This window comes from Plasmodium knowlesi, assembly GCF_000006355.2.
Source record: "Plasmodium knowlesi strain H genome assembly, chromosome: 8".
Taxonomy (NCBI): domain Eukaryota; phylum Apicomplexa; class Aconoidasida; order Haemosporida; family Plasmodiidae; genus Plasmodium; species Plasmodium knowlesi.
In genome coordinates, this window is record NC_011909.2 from 635,699 (window position 1) to 657,921 (window position 22,223).

Below are 22,223 nucleotides of genomic sequence, written 5' to 3' on the forward strand. Positions count from 1 at the left end.
TCCTTTCCTTTCCTTTCCTTTCCTTTCCTTTCCTTTCCTTTCCTTTCCTTTCCTTTCCTTTCCTTTCCTTCCCACATTCCTTCCCACATTCCTTCCCACATTCCTTCCCACATTCCTTCCCACATTCCTTCCCACATTCCTTCCCCCATTCCTTCCCACATTCCTTATCCACATTCCTTCCCTCCTCTTTCCTTCCTTCTTATTCCCTTCTCTTTCTATTCCTTCCATTTTATTACTTTAATAATGTAATATATTAATATATTAATATATTAATAATATATTACTACACTAATACATTATTAATATATTAATACATTAATACATTAATGATGTATTATATTAATAATGTAATACATTAATAATGTAATATATTAATACATCAATACATTAATACATTCATACATTAATACATTCATACATTATTTATATATTAATACATTAATACATTAATACATTAATACATTAATACATTAATGATGTAATACACTAATAATGTAATACATTAATATATTAATAATGTAATACACTAATAATGTAATACATTAATATATTAATGATGTAATACATTAATAATGTAATACATTAATAATGCACTACACTAATATATTAATACATTAATACATTAATACATTAATATATTAATACATTAATACATTAATACATCAATACATTAATACATTAATACACTAATAATGTAATATATTAATACATTAATAATGTATTATATTAATGTTGTGATACATTAATACATTAATAATGTAATACATTAATATATTAATGATGTAATACATTAATGATGTATTAATGATGTGATACATAAATGATGTGATACAGCACTAATGTATTAATAATAGAATACTTACCTACTGTTGTTTCGGATTCCTTCTTTAACTGTTCCATAACTTCGCCCACTTTGCTCGGGTCCACGGTTCCACTACCGTCCGTGTTCACTAGTGGAGCAAGTGCTTCTTGTAATGTTTCCGGTGGAAATGTTAAGTCATCATTCACTAAGACGTCGAATAGATTTGGTGAATCATTATTCTCAACCTTGGCGCTGTCCACTATTCCTAGGAAAGATGCCATGCTGTTTGTATTCCCCTTTAGTTGATTATGCGCACTTGGGTACCCCTGATCCTGTTTGCACAATTTATCCCTATCATCCATTACCGACCCTACCCTCTGGATTGCCTTATTCTTAGTGGCATCTATGTTTGCCCTGGCCTTATCTGCCAATGCCCATTCTCTTATTTTGCCGCCAATAAGTGCTTTACCCAGCAGTACGTCAGCGTTCGTAAGTCCTTTACATTTATCCAATTTTGCCCCATTATTCTTATGTCCCCCTAACTTCTTCTTCATTTCTTCATCAATTTTCTTGATGACCTCCCCCAGTTTGCAATTGTCACCATAAATTGTGGATAGGGCGACGGCACCAACAATACAGCGCGGATACCACTCGTGTTCTTCAATGGTTGTTTCAACCTGCACCGGTGCCGATTTCTTCGTTCCACTCTTCAATCCACTTATGAAATATCGCACTTCCATCATACCCTTACAAAATGTCTTCATGCCACGAACGTATGTGCTACTCCTATCAAATAGTTCTCCGGCTTTAAAGCACATATCAGCCAACTCCTGGGCCTCCACACCCGTGAACCTACTCTGCAAATCACTGAATATCTTTTCCAAATCTTCCTTCAACTTGTCCTACGAAGGAATAATGAATGAAAGAAAACAGGAAAAAATATATTTCATCCGCCACGCATAATGTGCATATATATGTACCATTGGAATTGTGCATATAAATATACATATATATATACGCATGCATATGTATTCACGCACCATAATGTCCTTCCCACTGTTCAGACTGGATCCAGGTGCCCCCCCAGTACTGTCCTCCAACACTTTCTTCATCCATGCTTCCATCAAGGAAGTACTACCACCGCTGCTACCACCCCCAACACCCCCAACACCTCCGCTGGCACCATTTCCTACTGTCGACATTGTTGTATGTCTTCGTCAAATCAAATTTATATATACTATATATTATATATATAATATATAGAATTAAGAATTAAAAAAAAACCATTACATATATATATATATATATATATATATATATATATATATATATATATATACATTCTTCCTCCTCCACCCCCTTCTTTGCAAATATTCCTCTATATATATCCTTTCAATTCGACATACATACATATATATATATATATATATATATATATATATATTTTTTCTTCTTTGGAAACTACTCCTTCAAACTACTCCTTTTGAAACTACTCCTTCTGGAACTACTACTTCTTTGGAAACGACTTCTTTTGGAAAGTACTTTTTTGGAAACTACTCCTTCAAACTACTACTACTACTACCTTTTTCTTTTTTCTTCTTTCTTTTTCCTTTTTTCTTTCTTCTTCTTTTTTTTCTTTTTTTTCTTTTTTTTTTCCAGCCAGATTCTTAATAAAAAGAAAGAAGGTTAAAAAGAAAAGAAGAAAAGAAGAAAGAAGAAAATAAGAAGTATGAAGGAAAGGTTCTTTCCTCGATTATTAGAACAATAATATGGCCTGGTATTTAACCACCCTTAGGGGAAGGAAGTGGAAAGTTTTGTTTAAAGGTAGGGAAGGAATGTTCTGTTTATGGGAAGAAAGGAAGGAATGTTTTGTTTATGGGAAGAAAGGAAGGAATGTTTTGTTCATGGGAAGAAAGGAAGGAATGTTTTGTTTAAGGGAGGGAAGGAAAGAGGAATGTTCTTTTCCCTCGGTTATTAGAACAACAATAAGATATGGCCTGGTATTTTAACGTCCTTAAGGGGAAGAAGGAAGTTGAAAATTTTTGTTTTAGGAAGGGAAGAGGAAGTTGAAAATTTTTGTTTTAGGGAGGGAAGAAGAAGTTGAAAATTTTTGTTTTAGGGAGGGAAGAAGGAAGTTGCAAATTTTTGTTTTAGGGAGGGAAGAGGAAGATGAAAATTTTTGTTTTAGGGAGGGAAGGAAAGAGGAATGTTCTTTTCCCTCGGTTATTTAGAACAATAATATATGGCCTGCTGTTTAGGCACCTTCAGGGGAAGAAAAAGAAGGTTTAAAGGGAGAAAAGAAGAAAGAAGATTTTCAAAGGGAAGGAAAAGAAGAAAGAAAAGTTTAAGGGAGGAAAAAAGGAAAAAGGTTTTAAAGAGGGAAAAGAAAGAGTGTTTAGGGGGAAGGAGAAGGAAGGATTAGGGGGAAGGAGAAGGAAGGTTTAGGGGGAAAGAAATAAGGTTTTGGGGGAAAAGGAAGAAGTTTTAATGGGGAAAAGGAAAAGAAGTTTTAGGGGGAAGGAGAAAGAAGGTTTTCAAAGGGGGAAAGGAAAGAAAAAGAAGTTTTATTAAGGGAAGAAAAAGAAGATTTAAAGGGGGGGGAAGGAAAAAAGAAGGTTTAAAAGGGGGAAGGAAAAGAAGGAAAGAATGTTTAAAGCATAGAAAAAGTAAGAAGGCAAGTTTAAGGGAATGAAAGAAGATTTAGGGGCAAAGGAAGGAAGGATTAGGGGGAAGGAGAAAGATGTTTTAGGGGGAAGGAGAAAGAAGGTTTTCAAAGGGGGAAAGGAAAGAAAAAGAAGTTTTATTAAGGGAAGAAAAAGAAGATTTAAAGGGGGGGGAAGGAAAAAAGAAGGTTTAAAAGGGGGAAGGAAAAGAAGGAAAGAATGTTTAAAGCATAGAAAAAGTAAGAAGGCAAGTTTAAGGGAATGAAAGAAGATTTAGGGGCAAAGGAAGGAAGGATTAGGGGGAAGGAGAAAGATGTTTTAGGGGGAAGGAGAAAGATGTTTTAGGGGGAAGGAGAAAGATGTTTTAGGGGGAAGGAGAAAGATGTTTTAGGGGGAAGGAAGGAAGGTTTAGGGGGAAGGAGAAAGAAGATTTAGAGGAGAGAAGAAGGAAGTTTTGAAGGAGGAAAAAAGAAGGAAGGTTTAAAAGGAGTAAAAGGAAAAAGAAAGAAGGTTTTAAAGGGGAAGAAAAAGGAGTTTTAAATGAAAGGAAAGAGTGTTTAAAGGATAGAAAAAGAAAGAAAGGAAGTTTAAGGGAAGGAAAGAAGTTCTAGGGGGAATGAAATAAGGTTTTAGGGGGAAAGAAATAAGGTTTAAGGGGGCAAGAAATAAGGTTTTAGGGGGAAAGAAATAAGGTTTCAGGGGTATTGAAATAAGGTTTCGGGGTTAGCTTAAGTTGAGTAAGGGGGGGAAGGGAAGGGAAAAACTCCTAGAAGACAGGGACCGGATGGCAGGGGGGAAACCGGAAACTGCATACCAACCCGAATGTGAAGGAAAAAATAAATATATATATATATATCGACGGCGCTCCATAATTGGAACATGTTGATGCTGCGAAGGAGGGGACGCTAAATACGGTTGAAGGGTCATTTAACGAGGAAATGTAATAAAAAGAAAAAAAAGAACAGAAAACTAAACAATGATGAAGCAAAGCATAGCGAAATGTACAAGTAAACGTTCAAGCAGAACTCCTTCTAGCGCACTTAACATAATTTGCTTTCTTCTCTGCTTGGAGCAGTGTTTAAACGTTTCATGTGTTCTTACCCCTCCGTCTTAGTGGGGCTCAATTGTACCACCCGATTTTGCTTCCCGAATGTTCCTTTCTTCCTTTTCATTGTGCGCCGTCGCTCATTCATATGGAGGTGTCCTGAAATTGCGCCCGGGCGTTTAAGCACTATATCCAAATGCGCATCTATACATGAATACACACAGTATTTCTACACATACAGCATTTACTCACCTTTCCCATTTCTCCAGAGCAAAACCGCTTTTGCATTGCGCATTCCTTCATTTCCGCCTCTTCCCGCACACACAGAACGTTTAAAGAAATTGGCCCTTTCCGCTGTCATAATAAAGGGACCATATATGAATACATTACACATATGGGCAAGCGCAAACAAAATGCTAGGCGCGCAAATGTCCTAACGCAAGCTTCCCACAATTTCCTGTACGGGTTACCGGGCGCCAGTACTCCCATAAATGTGAAAATTCCCTTTAGCTGCGCACACATGCGCTTTCCCCCATAGCGCACCTGCCTTGGTCTACATTTCATGCGTTACGTGTAATTCAAAATTGCTACAGAAATGCACACATGTAGCTGTGCACGTGTACATCTTCTCACTTCTCCACACTATATGTACGCATGCCTTGTCCGATCCTTACCTCCATGTATGCGATCACTAACTGTGGAATTATCCCAAGGTTGTCTTTGTCCAATTCCCACTACGAAACTATATGTTACGCCGCGTCACCCGCCTCCGCCGCACCTATCGCTCACCTCCCTACTTTTAATCCCTGTACGTAATGTGCATATGCAAATGGAAGATCACATGTAGTGGGTTAACCCTCCACTTCGCCTTCAACATTTTGAAACACAAGATTCATAAGGCACGTTAAACTGCACGTTCTAAGCGGCACACTCAGTTCCCCATGCTTCATCTGTTCGTTTTACATTTCCCTCCTACGTACAGGCGGTTTCTTACAGAGTGACTACTATTGGGTTAAACCAGGACTTTGGATTTCTTTTTTTCCTTTTCTTTCTTTTAAAAAAAAAATTTCCCCTTTGAGCTAAATGCGCTCGCACATAGGTGGAATTCTTTTCGGGTGAGTGCTGTGCTTGGAAGCTCAATGATTTGAGTAAGCATATTGTCAGGATTATGTACATATATATTCACATATATATGGTCCTCTGCGTACACATCCACTCCTGCATACATCCCTCTTCTGTATGCAGTTCGCTCGTTCCGAATTTCGCTGTTCCCCCCCATGAGCACTTCCGCCGTATGATCAGGGGCACAGACCCTTTGCTCAGAGCGTTCAAATTACGCATTCCAGAAGCATGCCTTTAAGGCGTCCGGCTCCACTGCGTATGTTTCCCTCTTACCCTCCCCCCGCGCACACCCCTGGGAATATACATGTATATATGTTCACACATACGTGTTATTTAAAATAATAAGTGCCTTCCCTCTTCTTCACGTGCTAATATATGCGCACACATCACGCGTATATATTCCTACATCACATGGATGCTGAAACTTCCGTAAGCCTTGTTTGGCTTCTGTAAGTTCTTTTTTTTTTTTTTTTTCGTTTTCTTCTTTCACCCTCGTTTATTCCTCCCTGCGATATATACAGCATTTTGTTCGTGCGCGGTGCTGTGTGTAATAATGTAAAAGCGTAACAAGGGGCATCCCACTTAAGCGTTCCTTCCATTTTCCGTTCCAGTATATGCCCGAGAAAAGTCACATACTGCCGCACAATTTGCCTATATACGTGCGTTCCATCCTTAGCTCCTTCCTTGTGTGGACAATAAGTGATAAGTGCACGTTCGTACACTCATGCGCGACCCCCTTGTAAAGAAGCCCCCCCAGGAAAAAATAAAAAATAAATTAGGAATAAAACAAAATCGCAGTAAGATAATATTTTACACATTCTACACGTAGATATGCATATTATCATCCACATATGATTTATATGAAATTAATCCCTATTATGATGAGTACTGTTAAGGGTAAAAATTAAATTCAAGTAAAAAAAAAAAAAAAAAAAAAAAAAAAGAACTATAAACCATTCACTAAGAGGCTATAAATGAAGGGGAAAATAAAGAAAAAAATTCAACTATACCAGTTAACATGACTTATGAACAGTAAGAAACGCCTTTAGGGTGCGGAAAAAAGAGAAGAAGTTTACGAACCCATGATAAATGCACACATATAATATAGACCAATTGAGAATATTTTTATACTTCTGATCATCGCGCATATATACGTGTGCTCATGTACCTGCTTGTATATTCATATACGTAGCGAAAATATGAAGGCTTTCACTCCTTCTTTCTCTTCATCCCTATAGTCCTCTTTGCTCACATTGTACATAATTCCCGTTATTGCTTCTGCTGAGATATTCACTGGTTCATGTGCGCAAAGACGGCAACTTACAACATGTTCCATTTCGCTCACACATTGATGAATCGCATTCTGTTGCCCATCCAAGTTTTTCCTATTTATTATATTATTTATTTTCTTTTTTTTTGTCTCCTTCTGTGAAAAGAATACCCCCACTGAGTGAAAAAAAGTATACTTCCCCTTCCTGTGCGACCTCTATCCTGACGGAAGACGCAAAATGACCGAGTGCCTTGGTCCAGTGCACACAAATGGGGAGGTCATATTAGATAAATACTTCTCCGCAAGGGGGAAGACAATTGAACGGATAGGGCACGTATCCGGCCCTCATCCTTTTTCCAATTCCTACCGCCCCGTAAATTATGATCAAGGTATTCCCCATATGCCCCGTTCCCAAGGAAAAATAGTATCGCACATTTTCGATTCGAACGTGAGCGAGGAAGAGACCATGTTAGGATCAGGCAAAACATACGAAGAAGGGCTATTGAAGAAAGAAGACGAAATCTGCGATAGACTTACATATGATGTAAGAAAAAGCAACCTGGAAATTCCATTTTACTTCGTAGGACGTGAAAAACAAAATGGAAAAAGTAAACATTTCAGTAACAATCGTGAAAGTCACGCTGATATGAAAATGTCCAAGAAAAAAGGATACCCCCTTACTCGTCTAAAGCTATGCAGGAAGGATAAAAATACGCAGTACCTTAGAAGTACGAGAAGAGCGCCCTTCAATAGTGAAGTGCACAGAGGAAAATACAAATTGCATTCCAACATGCGGAACATGTCGAGCGGACACTTCAGTGCATTACTGGTACCTAATTTAAAATGGAGAAGAGGATGCTCCTGCGGATATTCGAGAAGGATAATTCTATCGAGTCGTAAAGTATTCCTCATACTATTTTCCATGCCAATGTCGGAAGGTTGTAATAGAGAATCAAAAGAATCTGGGACTTCCCTTCTGACGCGGAAGAAGTTACAAACATGTAACAGAGTGGTAAATAAAATGAATGTACACAGACGAAGAATCTCCCCTCGCCTTAGGATAAAACGTCCAGGAGGTTCTGGAAAATTGAATGGACGAGGAATTCGCCCATGTGTTTGCCATTGCACCGTTTTAAATAATTACAACTTGGACTCCACTTGGAGAACGAAGAAGCATAAAAAAGGAATAACGGATGATTGTCACAACTTAAAATCGTCCTCTAAATCAATCCATTCGGAGCATTCATTTTTTTATAATTCTGTCGGGAATCAAAAAATGGAAGAAACTGCATACGTAACTCCTTCTGCACACTTACCCTATACTTTGTACATGCGAGGGGTTGTTTTCGCCCAATCGGAATATCACTGCCATCGGTTGGGAGTGCGGGAAAGTGGAAAAAAAACATGTAACATCCTGAAGATTAATTTGATGGCATCACAATCAGGGGTACTGATCCCGATCCAATGTGAAGCTAGTAATATGTGTGAACATAAAGGCAGTTATAGCCAAGTGTGTGCCTACAAAATTGCAGAAATGAATTCTCCCCTTAACTCTGAATGGAGAAAATTCCACATGTATATAATGCCTGCGAACAGCTACAATTGTTCAGATTTTTCCAAACACATAGGCGCTGCCATTACGGAGCACATCTTTCTAAATTACAATTTGGGGGTGGCAGAGGCAGTGCTTCTCACTCCATTACAGCATCAGGGAGAAAAAATTTATTTCTGTGGTCCATCGTACACGCACACGGAGGTTCTAACTCAGTATTCTACAAATGTACCCTTCTTGAACAACCGCCTCATGTCTGATAAAAGTTATTTCAAGGGGATGGAGCATGCGAATTGTTATCTGTGCTTTGAACATTTGGAAAAAAAAAAAAAAAATGACAAACACAGCTGCAATAATTTCTCCCCCCGTAGTGTATTATTACCCAATTTATATTCTCCTCATTTGACACATTTGGAAAATAATAATGGCAAGTGCGGAATTGGAAAAGGGAAGGTCATCTTACGACAGTTTCTGTGCCTATGCGTCGGGGGAAATGTAACTGGACTTATTACACATGATAAGATGGAAGCCGAACATTATCCACAGAAAGTAGTATCTGCACCTGCCAACGGGAAGATTCCTACGGCTGGTATCATCGGCCAGAGTGGAATAATTTTTTTCGACAAGGGAGGCACTATTACTCGTGCACTCTTTGCATGCAAATGTAGGAATGAACATCTGTACATGCCCCATGCCCAGTGGGGAAAGGCTCCTTGCACAGATCAAAAAGAACTGACAGTACCTTACTCCAACACATTTGTGTGGATGCCAAAATTGCGTGAACAGTCGCGGAAGGTTGAACTCGTACTGTACACGCTCATGCAGGTAGTGGAACGAATAATTTTCCGCGGAGCCCATTATTTGTGCTTCTTACACTTCGTTCTCTGCAACGTTCAGATTTACCTAACCCTTCTTGTAAAGTTTATGGAGTGCAAAATAAGCATGCGCATGAGAAGGGATAATAAAAAAGTGGAAGGTTCGTTGCTCCTTTGCGAAGAAGTTGGACTAATGTACGCAATGGACGAAACAATTCATTTCGAAAATAGGAAGGTCACATCAAAAACGATGGTGGTTTTCCCTGCTAAAGATACATCACATCAGAAGGATCACAGAACCAACAGTAAAAGCAAGGAATATTCCTCAGTCCCTAAGTTGTTTCTGGAGGGACATAGCACAAATGGATGGACTACTTTATGCACGGATCTTATGCATACAGAAGCAGCCGAAGGAAGTACCACCAGAAGGGGTAAAAACATGGACAGTTCATTATTTCCAAGAAGGGAAACTCCCCGCGAAAGCTGTAAGGTTTTGAGGAAGGAGGATGTGTTCACGTGTCAGTGGAAAAATAAGAAGGGAACGAAAAGAGAAATGTCTATCAGTGTAAGCAGGGAAATAAATATGCAAGAAGGGGGAAACAGAAGAGGCGCATTCAAACACAGTGGAGAGTATTCTACTTTCGAGAATTCTGCCAATTATGGACAACTGGTTAACACGTGCGATAAGGACCACTCATGTAGGTTCCGTTGCACCCCCCCTAAATCGACGCTGTTTTTGTCGAACACCTCGAATAAAAAATGCTCCAGAGGGAAGGGCACAGAAGGCAACAGGGGAAGGAGAAAAGGAGGTGATAAGGGAACAAATGATCCAAAGGGTAATCAAGAGAAGGGAAGGAAAAACAAAGATGACAGGAAGGGGTCGGGGTCGCACATGGAGTCTGATTCAGAATCCAGCTCGGGCGAAGAGGACACCAGTGATGATGACAATGATGTTAATGATGATGACTCCTCCGAGGAAGAAGAAGATGAAGAAGTTGATGAGGAGGAAGGTGAATTCGACGTCGAAGATCAAAACGAGGAAGAGGAAGAAGGTAAGGATGAAGATGATGAGGATGATGAGAATGACGGAACCGAGGAGGACGACGCGGAAGAAGAGGACGAGTTTGATGTGGACGACAACGATGATGACGACGACAGTGACGACAGTGATAATGATGACAACAGTGATGACGACAACGATGATGGTAGTGACGATTCGGATGATGACGAAGCGGATGGCGAGACAGACGATGACGATCTCCCATCAGATGGTGACGACCAAGCGGATGAGGACGACGAAGACCAGGCGTATCACAAGGGCGGAAGGAAAAAAAGGAAAAAAAAAGGCAAAAGGGGAAAGGAGAACCAATTTATGGACGTAGAAGAGTCGGAAGGGGAAATAAGCAGAGAAGACGAGAAACACAATTGCCATTATAACCATAGCAACAGCCATTATGACAAAAAAAAAAAACTGTATCTGAAAAAAAAGAATAAAAGATTTAAGCACAGATACGTGTACCTTAACAATCTATTCAAAGACAGCATGTGTATAAACACCATCAATGTATCCAATTTCATATCAGTAAGTAAGGATAAACTAACTGCCACTTATAGCGCATGGGGAAAGCACACTGACATTGCATGCGTTCAGGTAAATAAATGTGCATCCAGAGATTGTAGCATATACTATTTTGAAGTGGAGGTGTTAAGTTGCTCCAACTTCTCCAAAATTGTGATAGGCATGACGAGCAAAAACTACACAATTAACAAAAATCCAGGATATGAATATAATTCCTTTGGATATAAAAATGATGATGGGAAAAAAATTATCGATAGCAAATTAGAAAGTTACAGTAATGGGTATACCAAGTATGACATAATTGGGTGTGGGATTAACTATTTCGATAACAGTGCATTTTTTACAAAAAATGGCAAGTTCCTAGGTAAGGCCTGTAATGTAAACCCCAAGTATGATTATTATGCTACTGTTGGATTGACTACTCTAGGCGACAAAATCAAATTTCACCTGAACAATTTCTACTTCGACATTTACAATATGATTTATGAGGAATGCGAAAAGGAAAGGAAAATCATCAAGTCCATTTATATTCAGAAAGACATTTTTACTGATGTTATTAAGTCGCATTTGATAAAGTGCGGCTATTTTAATACGTACAAATCGTTTGTGGATTTTATGGAGAAGCATAAAAATATGGGTGACAATGGTAGCATCGTCGGGGAGTCCTCCAACAGTAAACACTCCCTGGAGAAGTTCTTTGCAGACCAGGCGGACTCACCAGGGGGGGACGACCAAGTAAAAAAGGACGAAACAGAACTGTGCGAAACAGGAAAGTGTGAAATAAAAAGAGATGAAATGAAAAAGGATCAAATGAAAAAAGATGAAGGAAAAAAGGATGAAGTAAAAAAGAACGAAGCGAAGGACAAACCCACGTGCACCCCCACACGCAGCGGAGATGATACCCCCAGTAAAAGTCCTCAAGGGAGCCAAACAAAGAGCCAAGAGCACCCAGCTCAACTTTCACAATCTCAAAGTAGCAAAAACAAGCACACTGATGGGGATATCAAAAAACAAAAGGGCGAAGCGATAGAAGCCGCAAATGATACCGCTCGCAAAGAAGGTGAATCTCTGTCCAATATGCGTATCCTGAACAGTGAAGCACAAGAATTTTCTAGCCCCCACAAAATGGAAAGAAAAAATTCCAAGGAGGATCAAAATGACGAAAAGGACAAAAGCGCTTTTAACAAAATTATAATTAACTACCCAGACGAGTATGAGAAACTGAACAAGGAGGAAGAGAGCGAATGCAGGGACAAAAAGGAAGAGACAAAGGAAAGGGACAATCCGACGATTACCCCAAGCAGTGCACTGAGAAGCGATCAGAATGAAGGTGAGGATAAACAGGCAACAGATCTCAAATGTGTAACTGATGACACGAAAGGGGATAGCCATCCAGTGGACGATGTTACGAAAGGTAGCAACAGGGAAGAAAAGCCGAATAGTGCAAGTGACGCAGATCATAAGAAGGTGGAAGGAAGCACAGAGGGTGTTACCTCCCTCATCGATGCAGCCCCATCGGCCGTTGAGCCTCCCCTCTCCGGAGGAGAAATTCTCCCTTTGAATCAGGCGCAAGGAAAAGAGGAACCCACAGAAGAAGCAGAAAATCAAACAATCAGCGATCTTACGGCAACCATCCTAAAGAGCTACGAATTCAACCAATACAACTACCCCCCTGCGAATTTGCAAAATACGCTATGGATATCGCGGAAAAACAGTCTTGGCAATTTATTAAACGTAAGAAAAGACTCCAACATTTTACTATTAAATCGATTAAGAGGTAAAAGAAGCCTGAACTTGAAGGAAGATTTGAATATTTTGGCTACTAACCTTTTTAATACGAAAAAGGAAGCGAGAAAAAGTGAAGGAGATATTAACAAAAGAATTCAGCTTCTGCTACGAGAAAAATCAGGGATGATTAAAAATGAAAATTTAAAAAAATTAAATAAAAAAGAAGGAAAGGGGTACTCAGTAGATAAGGAATACATTACTAAATATTTTGCCAACTTGTACCTGTCTGAAGACAAGCTAAAAAGAATGGTGGACTCATTGCAGACAAGACACATCATACGAAATAGCATTCTCAGTGGAAATATTATACGGGTGCTGAATATCCTGGAAGAGGAGTACGCAGATTTATTAACCAACGAAAGGGGAAGCTTTCACATTGCTATGCTTTACACGCAACAGCTGATAGAGATATTGAAGCCGAATAAAAAATTTATTAAAACAATATCTTTGAGAAAAAAAAAGTGTAAAAAATTGGGAGCGTATGATATGGAGGATGATCTTCTCAGTGAAATGAGTTACAAAACGTATGATACTTTAAGTGATAACCATTTTTATGATGACATCAAAACGGATTGCGGGTCTTCCGATAGTCTGCTTTGTGATAGTTCCAACGAGGAATATAGTAGGCATAATGATATAGTGCTCAAATTGGAGAAGCTCAACAGAAGAGGGGGCAATGGAGATAAAACTATAAGCAAGGAAACGCTAGGAAGCTGTTACAGACAGCGTCGTAAGAAGTTAGTGGAGCATGGAGCGGGGAGTGGCTACAAAAGTAGCGACAGCAATGGGGATAAAACAGATAAAAAGAGAGAAAACAGCCTAAGCATTGGTGATGACAAGGTGAAGAGGCAATCGGAGAAGCACTCCGCGAAAGGATCTTCAAACAAGGAAAAGGGGAAGCCGTTCGACCCGTCTAACGCAAAAAATGAAGGAACGGGTAAGGAAGATGAGGAACGTACGCGGAGTGCAGAGGATGACAAATGTGCAGACCTCGCGAATCACCTCAAAAAGGAGGAAGATAAGGGAACGGACACTACAGGGATAAATGAAACTTCGAAGAAAATTTTCCAACTAAACAATAATGACCTTGGGAAGGAAAAAAAAATCGAAAGAATGATATACAGAAGCATGAAATCAAATTATGATGAAGAATTTTTTGAAACGAACAACTTGCAAGAAGAGTATGAACAGCATTACAATAAACTATCCAAGGAATATGAATTCTTTGAGGAGGATAATCCATACAATATTAAGAATAGAAAACAATATTTCAGAAAGGAAACATCTGGAAAAAAAAGGTATCCAAAAAAAGCGCACACATTTTCAAGCTCAAGTGACGATGATGGCACTTCAGATGGTGACAGTAATGACTCAAACTTTAATGAAAAGCATTACGAATTCAATGACATAAATTTCGATCAGATATATGAATACATATATAAAAATAAAACTCCAAATAGTGAAGACATAAAATTTAAGAAGGATCATTTGTATTTAGCCCTATTATGGATTCGAGAAAAGTTGTCCCATTTTAACACATCACGACAGGTGAATGTTCGCCAGTGTATCCTAGACACCACTTCGCTGATTGCTTATCATAAGCCGTACAAGGAGAGACTTGTTCGCATGTTCTTCTCGAAGAACAGAAATTTGCTGACGTTCAGTTCTGTCAACGAGGGTATATTGGGTAACCATTCGTGTATTCCAGCGTCGTTATGCATTTTGCGCAATTTTGACTAACCGAACTTTGGATTTTTCATGCCAAAATTGATGAATAATTTTTAATTCCTTTTTTCCATTTATTTTATTTATTTATTTTTTTTTTTTTATACCTCCACTGAAGGTCTATGCCTGAAGGTCCCCGTGTACTCCCCCCTGGAAATTATGGTGAAGCATCTCATACTGTGCAGAAACTTGTTGCGAGAAAAAAAAGGAAATATCGGGATAAAGTATGACTGTCGCTATGTGTGCCAGCCGTACAAACGATACATGATTAAAGTTAAGAACAACAAAAAGAAGAGAAGATACTTCAAGGAAGAAATAAAGCAAAAGAATGAGAAGGGATCCCTAAATGGAAAAATTATTGAAGATAACAGGTTATCAATTTTTTAGTAAATTCGGCCCCAGCAGCTATTTTTTTTTTTTTTCTCCTTCACTCTGTTTCACCGTGCAATGTGGAAATATATCGCATGTGCTGTTCCAAGTGTTTTTAGAAAACTTTTTTCTTGTTTCAAATTGTCCCCACACTAGCGCTGTATCGAGGAAAAGCACGCATGCCCATGTATATGCACCCACGTATGTGTACATGTGCATCCCTTCGTAAATTAATAACCCTGTAGAAACAGCACCAATATGGTTGGAGTTTTAAGCCGTTCCCTTATAACTAGAATTTGCAGAAAGCCTGCCTTTTTTTTTTTTCTCTCTCTCCCTCTCATTAAATGGGTGTGAAACATATGTGGGAACACTATGCCCAAGGAGGTATTTCCCCCCCCTCCAAATGGCCATATTAATGTAAACAGTGCGTTAGCAATTACAGCTGTTCATATTGCGATGTTCCTCTTTCTTTTGGGCCCAACTTGTGATGTTAATCTGCCGAGGGGGTACTTATAAAGGCGCTACAAAATTGTAAAGGGGGCACAAGTTCAAACCACGCAAACGCAAGTGCCTCCACCTCGCCAGAGCATGAATAAACCTTTTTGGCCACTGCGTGAGGAAGAAAAAACGGGTAAAGCGGGAAAAACGAACCCTTCCCCCCAGTTTATTAACTCCCGTTAAGGCAAACGTGGCCTTGCGTCGAAAGCACCTAACACCTTTGCTCTACCTTTTTTCTTTTTTTTTTTTGGCGTGTGAAGTGACGTTTGACCAAAAGGATATAAGAAAAAAAAGAAGAAATTCTTTTAAAAGGGTACGCAGCAAATGCAGTAAAAAGAGAACTGTGTGGTAGGAGTGATAAAGCAGCGAGGGGAGTATGACAAAATAAAGAAAATCGAATTCCCAGGTAACTTCCACAAAATTGTCCCCCCTTCTTCGGTTGTAGGTGTTTCCAGGGAAGGATCATTCTTTTTTTAGGGGTTCCATTTCTGCGGGTCGCGGGGGAAGACGCGGCCTAACTGAGCCCCCCCACAGGAAGTTTCCAATTCTGGCGTCTGGACCCTCTCACCTTGGATGATGGAAACGAACTCGACAGAGAGATACATCTTCAAACCCAACTTTCTGGGGGAGGGGTCTTACGGAAAGGTGTACAAGGCGTACGACACCATACTGAAAAAGGAAGTAGCCATAAAAAAAATGAAAATTAACAAAATAAGTAATTACATCGATGAGTGTGGAATTAACTTTGTGTTACTTAGAGAAATAAAAATAATGAAAGAAATAAAACATCAAAATATTATGACCGCGTTGGATTTGTATTGTGAGAAAGACTACATAAATTTGGTGATGGAAATTATGGACTACGACTTGGCAAAAATTATTAATCGAAAAGTGTTACTAACAGATAGCCAAAAAAAATGCATCCTTTTGCAAATTCTGAATGGTTTGAATGTATTACATAAGTATTATTTTATGCATCGAGATTTATCCCCTGCAAATATCTTCATTAACAAAAAAGGGGAAGTGAAAATTGCAGATTTTGGGTTATCTTCCAAGTATGCATATGATATGTACGTGGATACGTATTCAAAAGATAAGTATAATAAAAGGACTCTAAATTTAACTAGCAAAGTTGTCACCCTATGGTACAGAGCTCCCGAATTGCTAATGGGAAGTAATAAGTACAACTCCTCGGTGGACATGTGGAGTTTTGGGTGCATATTTGCAGAACTCCATTTACAGAAAGCTTTATTTCCGGGGGAAAACGAAATTGATCAGTTAGGAAAAATATTTTTTCTCTTGGGGACACCAAATGAAGACAACTGGCCTGAGGCTCTTTACCTTCCCCTATATACAGAATTTACAAAGGCGAATAAGAAGGACTTTAAAAACATATTGAAAATAGATGATGACGACTGCATCGATTTGTTAATGTCCCTTCTGCGGCTGAATTCTCATGAACGCATCACTGCAGAGGAAGCAATGAAGCATAAGTATTTTTTTAGCGACCCTCTTCCCTGTGATGTGTCTCAGCTTCCTTTCAACGACTTGTGACTGGCTCACGGTGGAGCAAGTGAAAGTGTGCAGGACGAACCTGTACATATATATATATATATATATATATATATATATGTATACATTTGCTTATGCACTTATATATTTGTTTTTACACTCTTTTTTACTTCCCCGTTGGGGGGGTGTCACCGCGTGGATTCATCCATCAGCCCTGCCCCCCAGTGGAGGAGTTTCCTCCTCCTAATCATGTATCAGTCTATTAGCTCCCCCAAACTTTTTTTTTAGTGCTAACCTGTTTATGTTACTTGGGACAACCCAAGGGAAAAAAATAAAAATAAAATAAAAAAGGTAAAACGGCAAACAAAAATTGAAAAGATCCAGTTTCACAGTCCCTTTTTATGTAAAATGGTTACGAAGAATGATTTAAATCCCTTTTTATATTAAAGAAATTTTTGTTTTACCCATGGAAAAGATGATTCATTTTGCTGTACCTTAAACCACGAAGGATAGTCATATATATAAATACCACACATAATTCTTATTATTAGCACCTGCGAGTAAAATGAATTTACATGAATATTAATATTTTTACGTTACTAAAAGATAAGGCCTTTTTTCTGAAAAAATCGCTTTAAATGAGGTATGAGGCCCCACTTCTTTTTTTTTCCTTCTTCTCGCCCCTACTCCGTTCGGTCTGTCCTTAAGCAAGACTGAATTTTTCTTAATTTTACCTGTCATCAGGTCCATTAAAAAAAAGTGCTTGGATTTTTTGCCCAGAGGTGCGTTTCCGTAATCTCTTGAGATGGGCAGTATTTTCGCTTGAGTGGATAAATAAATTATTATATGGTATATATACATATATAGAAAGTACATGCATAAAGGAAGGGAATATATTTCCCCAGTGGTGTATATGGTATATGCATTATTTCCTATTTATTGCGATTTATTTTTTTGGCGCAACTTGGAAACGTAGAATCCTGTTGGGTAATTTCCGAAGAAAGGAAAATTCTCCGGAGTTTCGAAATTTTTTTTTTCTTTTTTGGACTAACAGAAGCATGCTTTTTTATGATGAATAGAAGCTTATATATTTTTTCCCCATTTTACGCTTTTTACTTTAGCGCATTTGTTCATTTTTATGATAATAACTATATGCATATTTTTTCCTCCAATTTGTGCCTTCTTCCCCCCTCTTTTCATTTCTGTATTTTTTCTTTTAGGGTGGGGGTTTCTTTACTACGGAAGACCCACAGTATACAGCTTGTCGTGATTGTGAACCCTTATTCATTTTGTTCAGTTATTTCAGGAGGCCTGCGCCAATTTTTTTTTTTTTTCTTAAGGTCAATTCCCTTTTTGTTTTTGTTCATTTCGTTTTTTTCGTCCCGTTTACATTGCGCCAGAAATAGTCATAGCTGCATTTGAGTACCTGTGGGCGCCAAGCAGGGGAAAATTTTTCTCAGCGCCTGTGACAACTCGCGTGGCACCTGGTGGAAGGGAGCTACCCAAGTGATGGGAAGCTGTTCGTTCGTAAATGGGAAAAGGGAAACGAAAATGCGAGAGAAGGCAGCAGTGTGAGAAAACCAGGTAGCAGGACTCACCACCTTTTTTAAAATGCCGTCCCGCCAAAAGTCACGCAAGGGGGCAAAGCTTAAACGAAGCAATATTTATGGGTGGGAGTATGGAAGAGCTCCAGAACCTGTACCCAAGCGAAAATAAAGACTTAAGCGAAGACAACTATGGCTTGATTAACGGGTTTATAATGGATCCTCCGGAGAGAAATGTAAAATGGGGTGATCCTAACAATGGTAGGGAAGCAGAAAAAAAGAATGAAGAAGCAGGGAAGGAAGAAAGAAATTTTGCCCATGTGAAGGAAGTAGACAGAGATGACTGTTACTATGGATCGGATGAACTGTACGATAATGGAAATGATAAAAATAAGCTTCCTTTCGACAAAAAAAAACACGAAAAGTTGATAAGAAAAATATGTTATCGTAACGATTTAAAATACTACAATTATTACATTAACAATTTTGAAAAAATAAAAAACATTAAAGGCATAAAGGACAGAGGAGAAAATCGAATTTGCGTGTTAATCCTTTGCCTGAATTATATATACTGCAATTTAAATAATGAAATAATGACCATTCATGAATTGAAAAGGCAAATAAAAAAAAACATTACCAAGACCAGAGTTTATTGCAAAAACTTAGCCAAAATTCTGTTTATCATGTGTGGTAAATTACAAATAAAAAATTTTACAAAAAATGATATACTGCCATATATGGAAAAGTGTATTACTACAATAATTAAGAGGCTGAAATTTTTGGACGACAAGGTGGGGCGTGATGAAGACTTCCTCCATGTCAGTAGGAAGGCGAACATTTTTGATGAAATTTTCGATTTTATAAATAATGGCTCCAGTGAAGATTTTCTGCTGAATGAGGAAAAGGCGCTATTCGCTGAAGTAACAACTTCAGATGGAGAACAAGTGGAGGAGTTTTCCCAGTCGGACAATCTCTCCTCAGGGGAAAAATGCAGAAACATCCACGGGGAGGAAACCGCTCACAAAATAGGCCACGCGGAGGAGGTGATTCCCCACGCATGGGTAAACGACACAGATAACACACGGAACGAAGACTGCAATATGAGCCTGATGGAGGGGGGAAAAAAAAAATACAAAACGAAGAAGAGAAAAAATGAAAAAAATGATTGCAATGAAAGGAAAAGAAAAAACACAACAACGTCGAAAGAAGTGACAAAAGATATAGACAAAAATGTCATGATCCAATTTTTGGAAAAAAATGTGACGTTGCTGTCTTTGTACTCCTGTTTGGTATACTCTATATTCATTATTTCGAATCGAACTGAAAATATGGATAGCAATTTGTACAACAAGGAAAGTAGAAAATATGGTGGGAATTTGCATTATTTTCTGTGTTCCTCCATTATCATCACTTTTGATATGTTCAATATAAAGGTAAAAGATCAGTTCGTTTGTTTCTGCTTAGGTGTTGTTCAACAGACGATAGCGACAGAAAAAAAAAAAATACTTAAATTCTTTTTAACGACGTTTAGTGAGTTCCTTGGATTGGATATACCCTCCATTCAGACAGTCGCCCTATTCATGCGCATCCTCTTTAGCAACTACATGCTCCTGCAAATGTATCTATTTTACGTCATAAAAAATTATGAGTTGATAAAAAAGGAAGGCTTTCTCCCCGCTATGGAGCAATTGCAAATATTTTTAGCGAAACTGTTTGGGACTATTCATGAGAAGTTTTTAAACGTAGCAGATATTTCTGTGAATTACGACTTATTCCTTAGATCGGATTGGGTTTGTAAAAATGTTGTGCAGATGGTTTCGCAAAATGAAGACCTTCCTACTGTGAAGAAGTTTTTAAAAGATTTAAACAAAAGATATTCAACGGACCAGGGAAGGGAAACTCGGTATGAATACAATTTTGAGGAATCCTACCAGATAGACTTGAACCATATTGATTTATACATCCCTCGAATTTTAGCTCATTGCTTGGGTATCTTTAAAGGGGAAATTCCTCCATCTGTTAAGCTACTTCCAAGTGCTCCTGTGGGGGGAGAAAAAACTATCCTGAAGCATCTCCAAAGAAAGGAGGAGGAATTGGGAAGTGCGATGGAGGATGTGTCCCCATTCCACTACGCAAGTGCATGCGTGGAAGACACGTTTGATTATCAGAGGGATGTACAGGACGAGCAAACAATCCGTCCAAGTTCCTCCTTTGATGGTAGTAATAATGAACACAACGGAGAAGCTAATACCTACAGCGAAGATGCATGTAACAGTGCCGCATGCGACACCACGTGCGACGGACCAAGAGGAAGTAACAGCCCCAAGAACATTCCATGCACAAGTGCACACAGAAAAGGCCCCGACGATGAAATGAAGAAGCAACTGCAAATTTTACTGGAGGAAACAAAAGTAGGGAGAAAGCACAAGGCCGATTTTGAAAAAGGGGATACATCAAAAATACAAATCGAAACTGCGTCACTAGATTTACTCTCCAGCCATATAAAAACTTTAAAAAAAATAAACCTACAAAATATACATGAAATGAACATGGAAATAATTCCATTTTTTCATGTGAAGATAGTTGTACAGTTTTTATTTTACAATGTTTTGAAGAGCATTATTTACAATTGTTATTCTCTGAGTTTTTTCAGTGTCCACAATTTGCATCGGTCCGTTAGCACGAGGAAAAGCGAAAAAGAGAATTCACGTGTGTGTGAAGAATTCTCAAAGGGGGAACCTCATGGTATGTCAATTTTTTTAAAAAACAAAATTGCCAGTAAAATCAAAGAAATGAAGAGAAAAAAATACACCTTCGAAAAGTACATAATTTGTGAACAATCTCAATACATAAAGATGTTTCAAAATTGTAAAATGTTTGGAGAAGATGTGAGAAGATTTTTAAATTACCATAATGTTAAACTACACTGTGTTAAGGATTTGTTCTCAAAGTGTGCTTTTGAGGAAGGTGCAAATGATTCCCATTTCTTGGACACTTCCACCGATCGACCTTTTAATGGCTATGCTGTTCAGGCGGAGGGGGAGCATCCTCCCTTGTGTAGAAATGACAACTTGTCCGGGAGTAGCCCAAGTCGATGTGGCGCAAGTAGGCTTGGCACTGCGTCGAGCAATCAGCGGGGAATCAAAGGAAGTAAGAACAACCTGAAGCGAAGTAAGAGCCACGAGAGAAGTAACGTCCAGAAGGGGAAGAAAATAAAAATAGCTCTGTGTCACTACGACGTAGGTGTGGAAAATTGCAATGATTGCCACAAGAGCCTAGAGGAAGAGCCGTTCAACCTGTTTGATTATATTTATAACAGCAAAATGATAAAGGAATACAAAAACGTCGAAGAGCTATTCTCCAGAAAAAACTTTGCTCTACTTTTTAACATGTTTAACAATATGAATAATCCATTCCATGGAAATAAGAAAAAATTAATTAAAATTAACGACTGCTTGTACCACACATACCATTTAATAGGCATTAAAAAAATTGTCGGCAATGGGTATAGCTTCACCTACAAAAACGAGCTAAATGATAATTATTACAAAGTCCTGAAAACGAAGATTTGTAACATTCTGTCTGTGCAGGATATTTATTTTTTGTTTAACCGATTTTTTTATTTCTTGCTTGTTTATATAAAATCGCACTGTTGCTTTGGAGGAGAAACTGGCAGCAATTTACGTACTCCCTGTGAAGTGGACCCCCCGACATCACAGTCACCTCAACCACCGCAGCCGTCGCAAGCATCCAAAGTCTGTCCCTGTAACAAGGTCAACTGCTGCTACAAAATTAAGACCATCGTGTTACTTGGAAACGTCTAGGGAGCCCACGTGCTAAACTCCGGGGCATAGCGTGTTCGCACCCCCCGCGTTTTATTTGGTGCATATTACATATTACGTGTGCGCTGGCATTTCATGTGTCGGTTTGGGCCCATTG

General features: G+C 38.6%; 4 protein-coding genes across 4 annotated transcripts in view; 3 read left to right on the forward strand and 1 right to left on the reverse strand.

Moving 5' to 3' along the window:
• The window catches only part of PKNH_0814300 (SICAvar, type I (fragment)), a gene marked incomplete at both ends in the record, with an annotated part of 5,390 nt that extends 3,386 nt beyond the window's left edge, over positions 1-2,004 (reverse strand). The window contains 2 exons of the mRNA XM_039113979.1: positions 864-1,704; positions 1,843-2,004. Of these exons, the coding sequence (XP_038969613.1) occupies positions 864-1,704; positions 1,843-2,004 (1,003 nt within the window). The remainder of the gene's footprint in view (positions 1-863; positions 1,705-1,842) is intronic.
• Positions 2,005-7,140: 5,136 nt separating this feature from the next.
• On the forward strand, positions 7,141-14,748 carry PKNH_0814400 (SPRY domain-containing protein, putative; the record flags this gene model as incomplete). The annotated part of the gene is made up of 2 exons (XM_002258748.1): positions 7,141-14,323; positions 14,480-14,748. 2 exons carry the CDS (start codon positions 7,141-7,143, stop codon positions 14,746-14,748), a joined length of 7,452 nt encoding a protein of 2,483 aa, XP_002258784.1.
• Positions 14,749-15,801: 1,053 nt separating this feature from the next.
• On the forward strand, positions 15,802-16,782 carry PKNH_0814500 (MO15-related protein kinase; the record flags this gene model as incomplete). Its single annotated transcript, XM_002258749.1, has 1 exon — positions 15,802-16,782. One exon carries the CDS (start codon positions 15,802-15,804, stop codon positions 16,780-16,782), a length of 981 nt encoding a protein of 326 aa, XP_002258785.1.
• A 1,624-nt stretch (positions 16,783-18,406) lies between these two features.
• Positions 18,407-22,108, forward strand: PKNH_0814600 (conserved Plasmodium protein, unknown function; the record flags this gene model as incomplete). The annotated part of the gene is made up of 1 exon (XM_002258750.1): positions 18,407-22,108. The coding sequence occupies one exon, from the start codon at positions 18,407-18,409 to the stop codon at positions 22,106-22,108; it is 3,702 nt and encodes a 1,233-aa protein (XP_002258786.1).
• Positions 22,109-22,223: the final 115 nt, after the last annotated feature.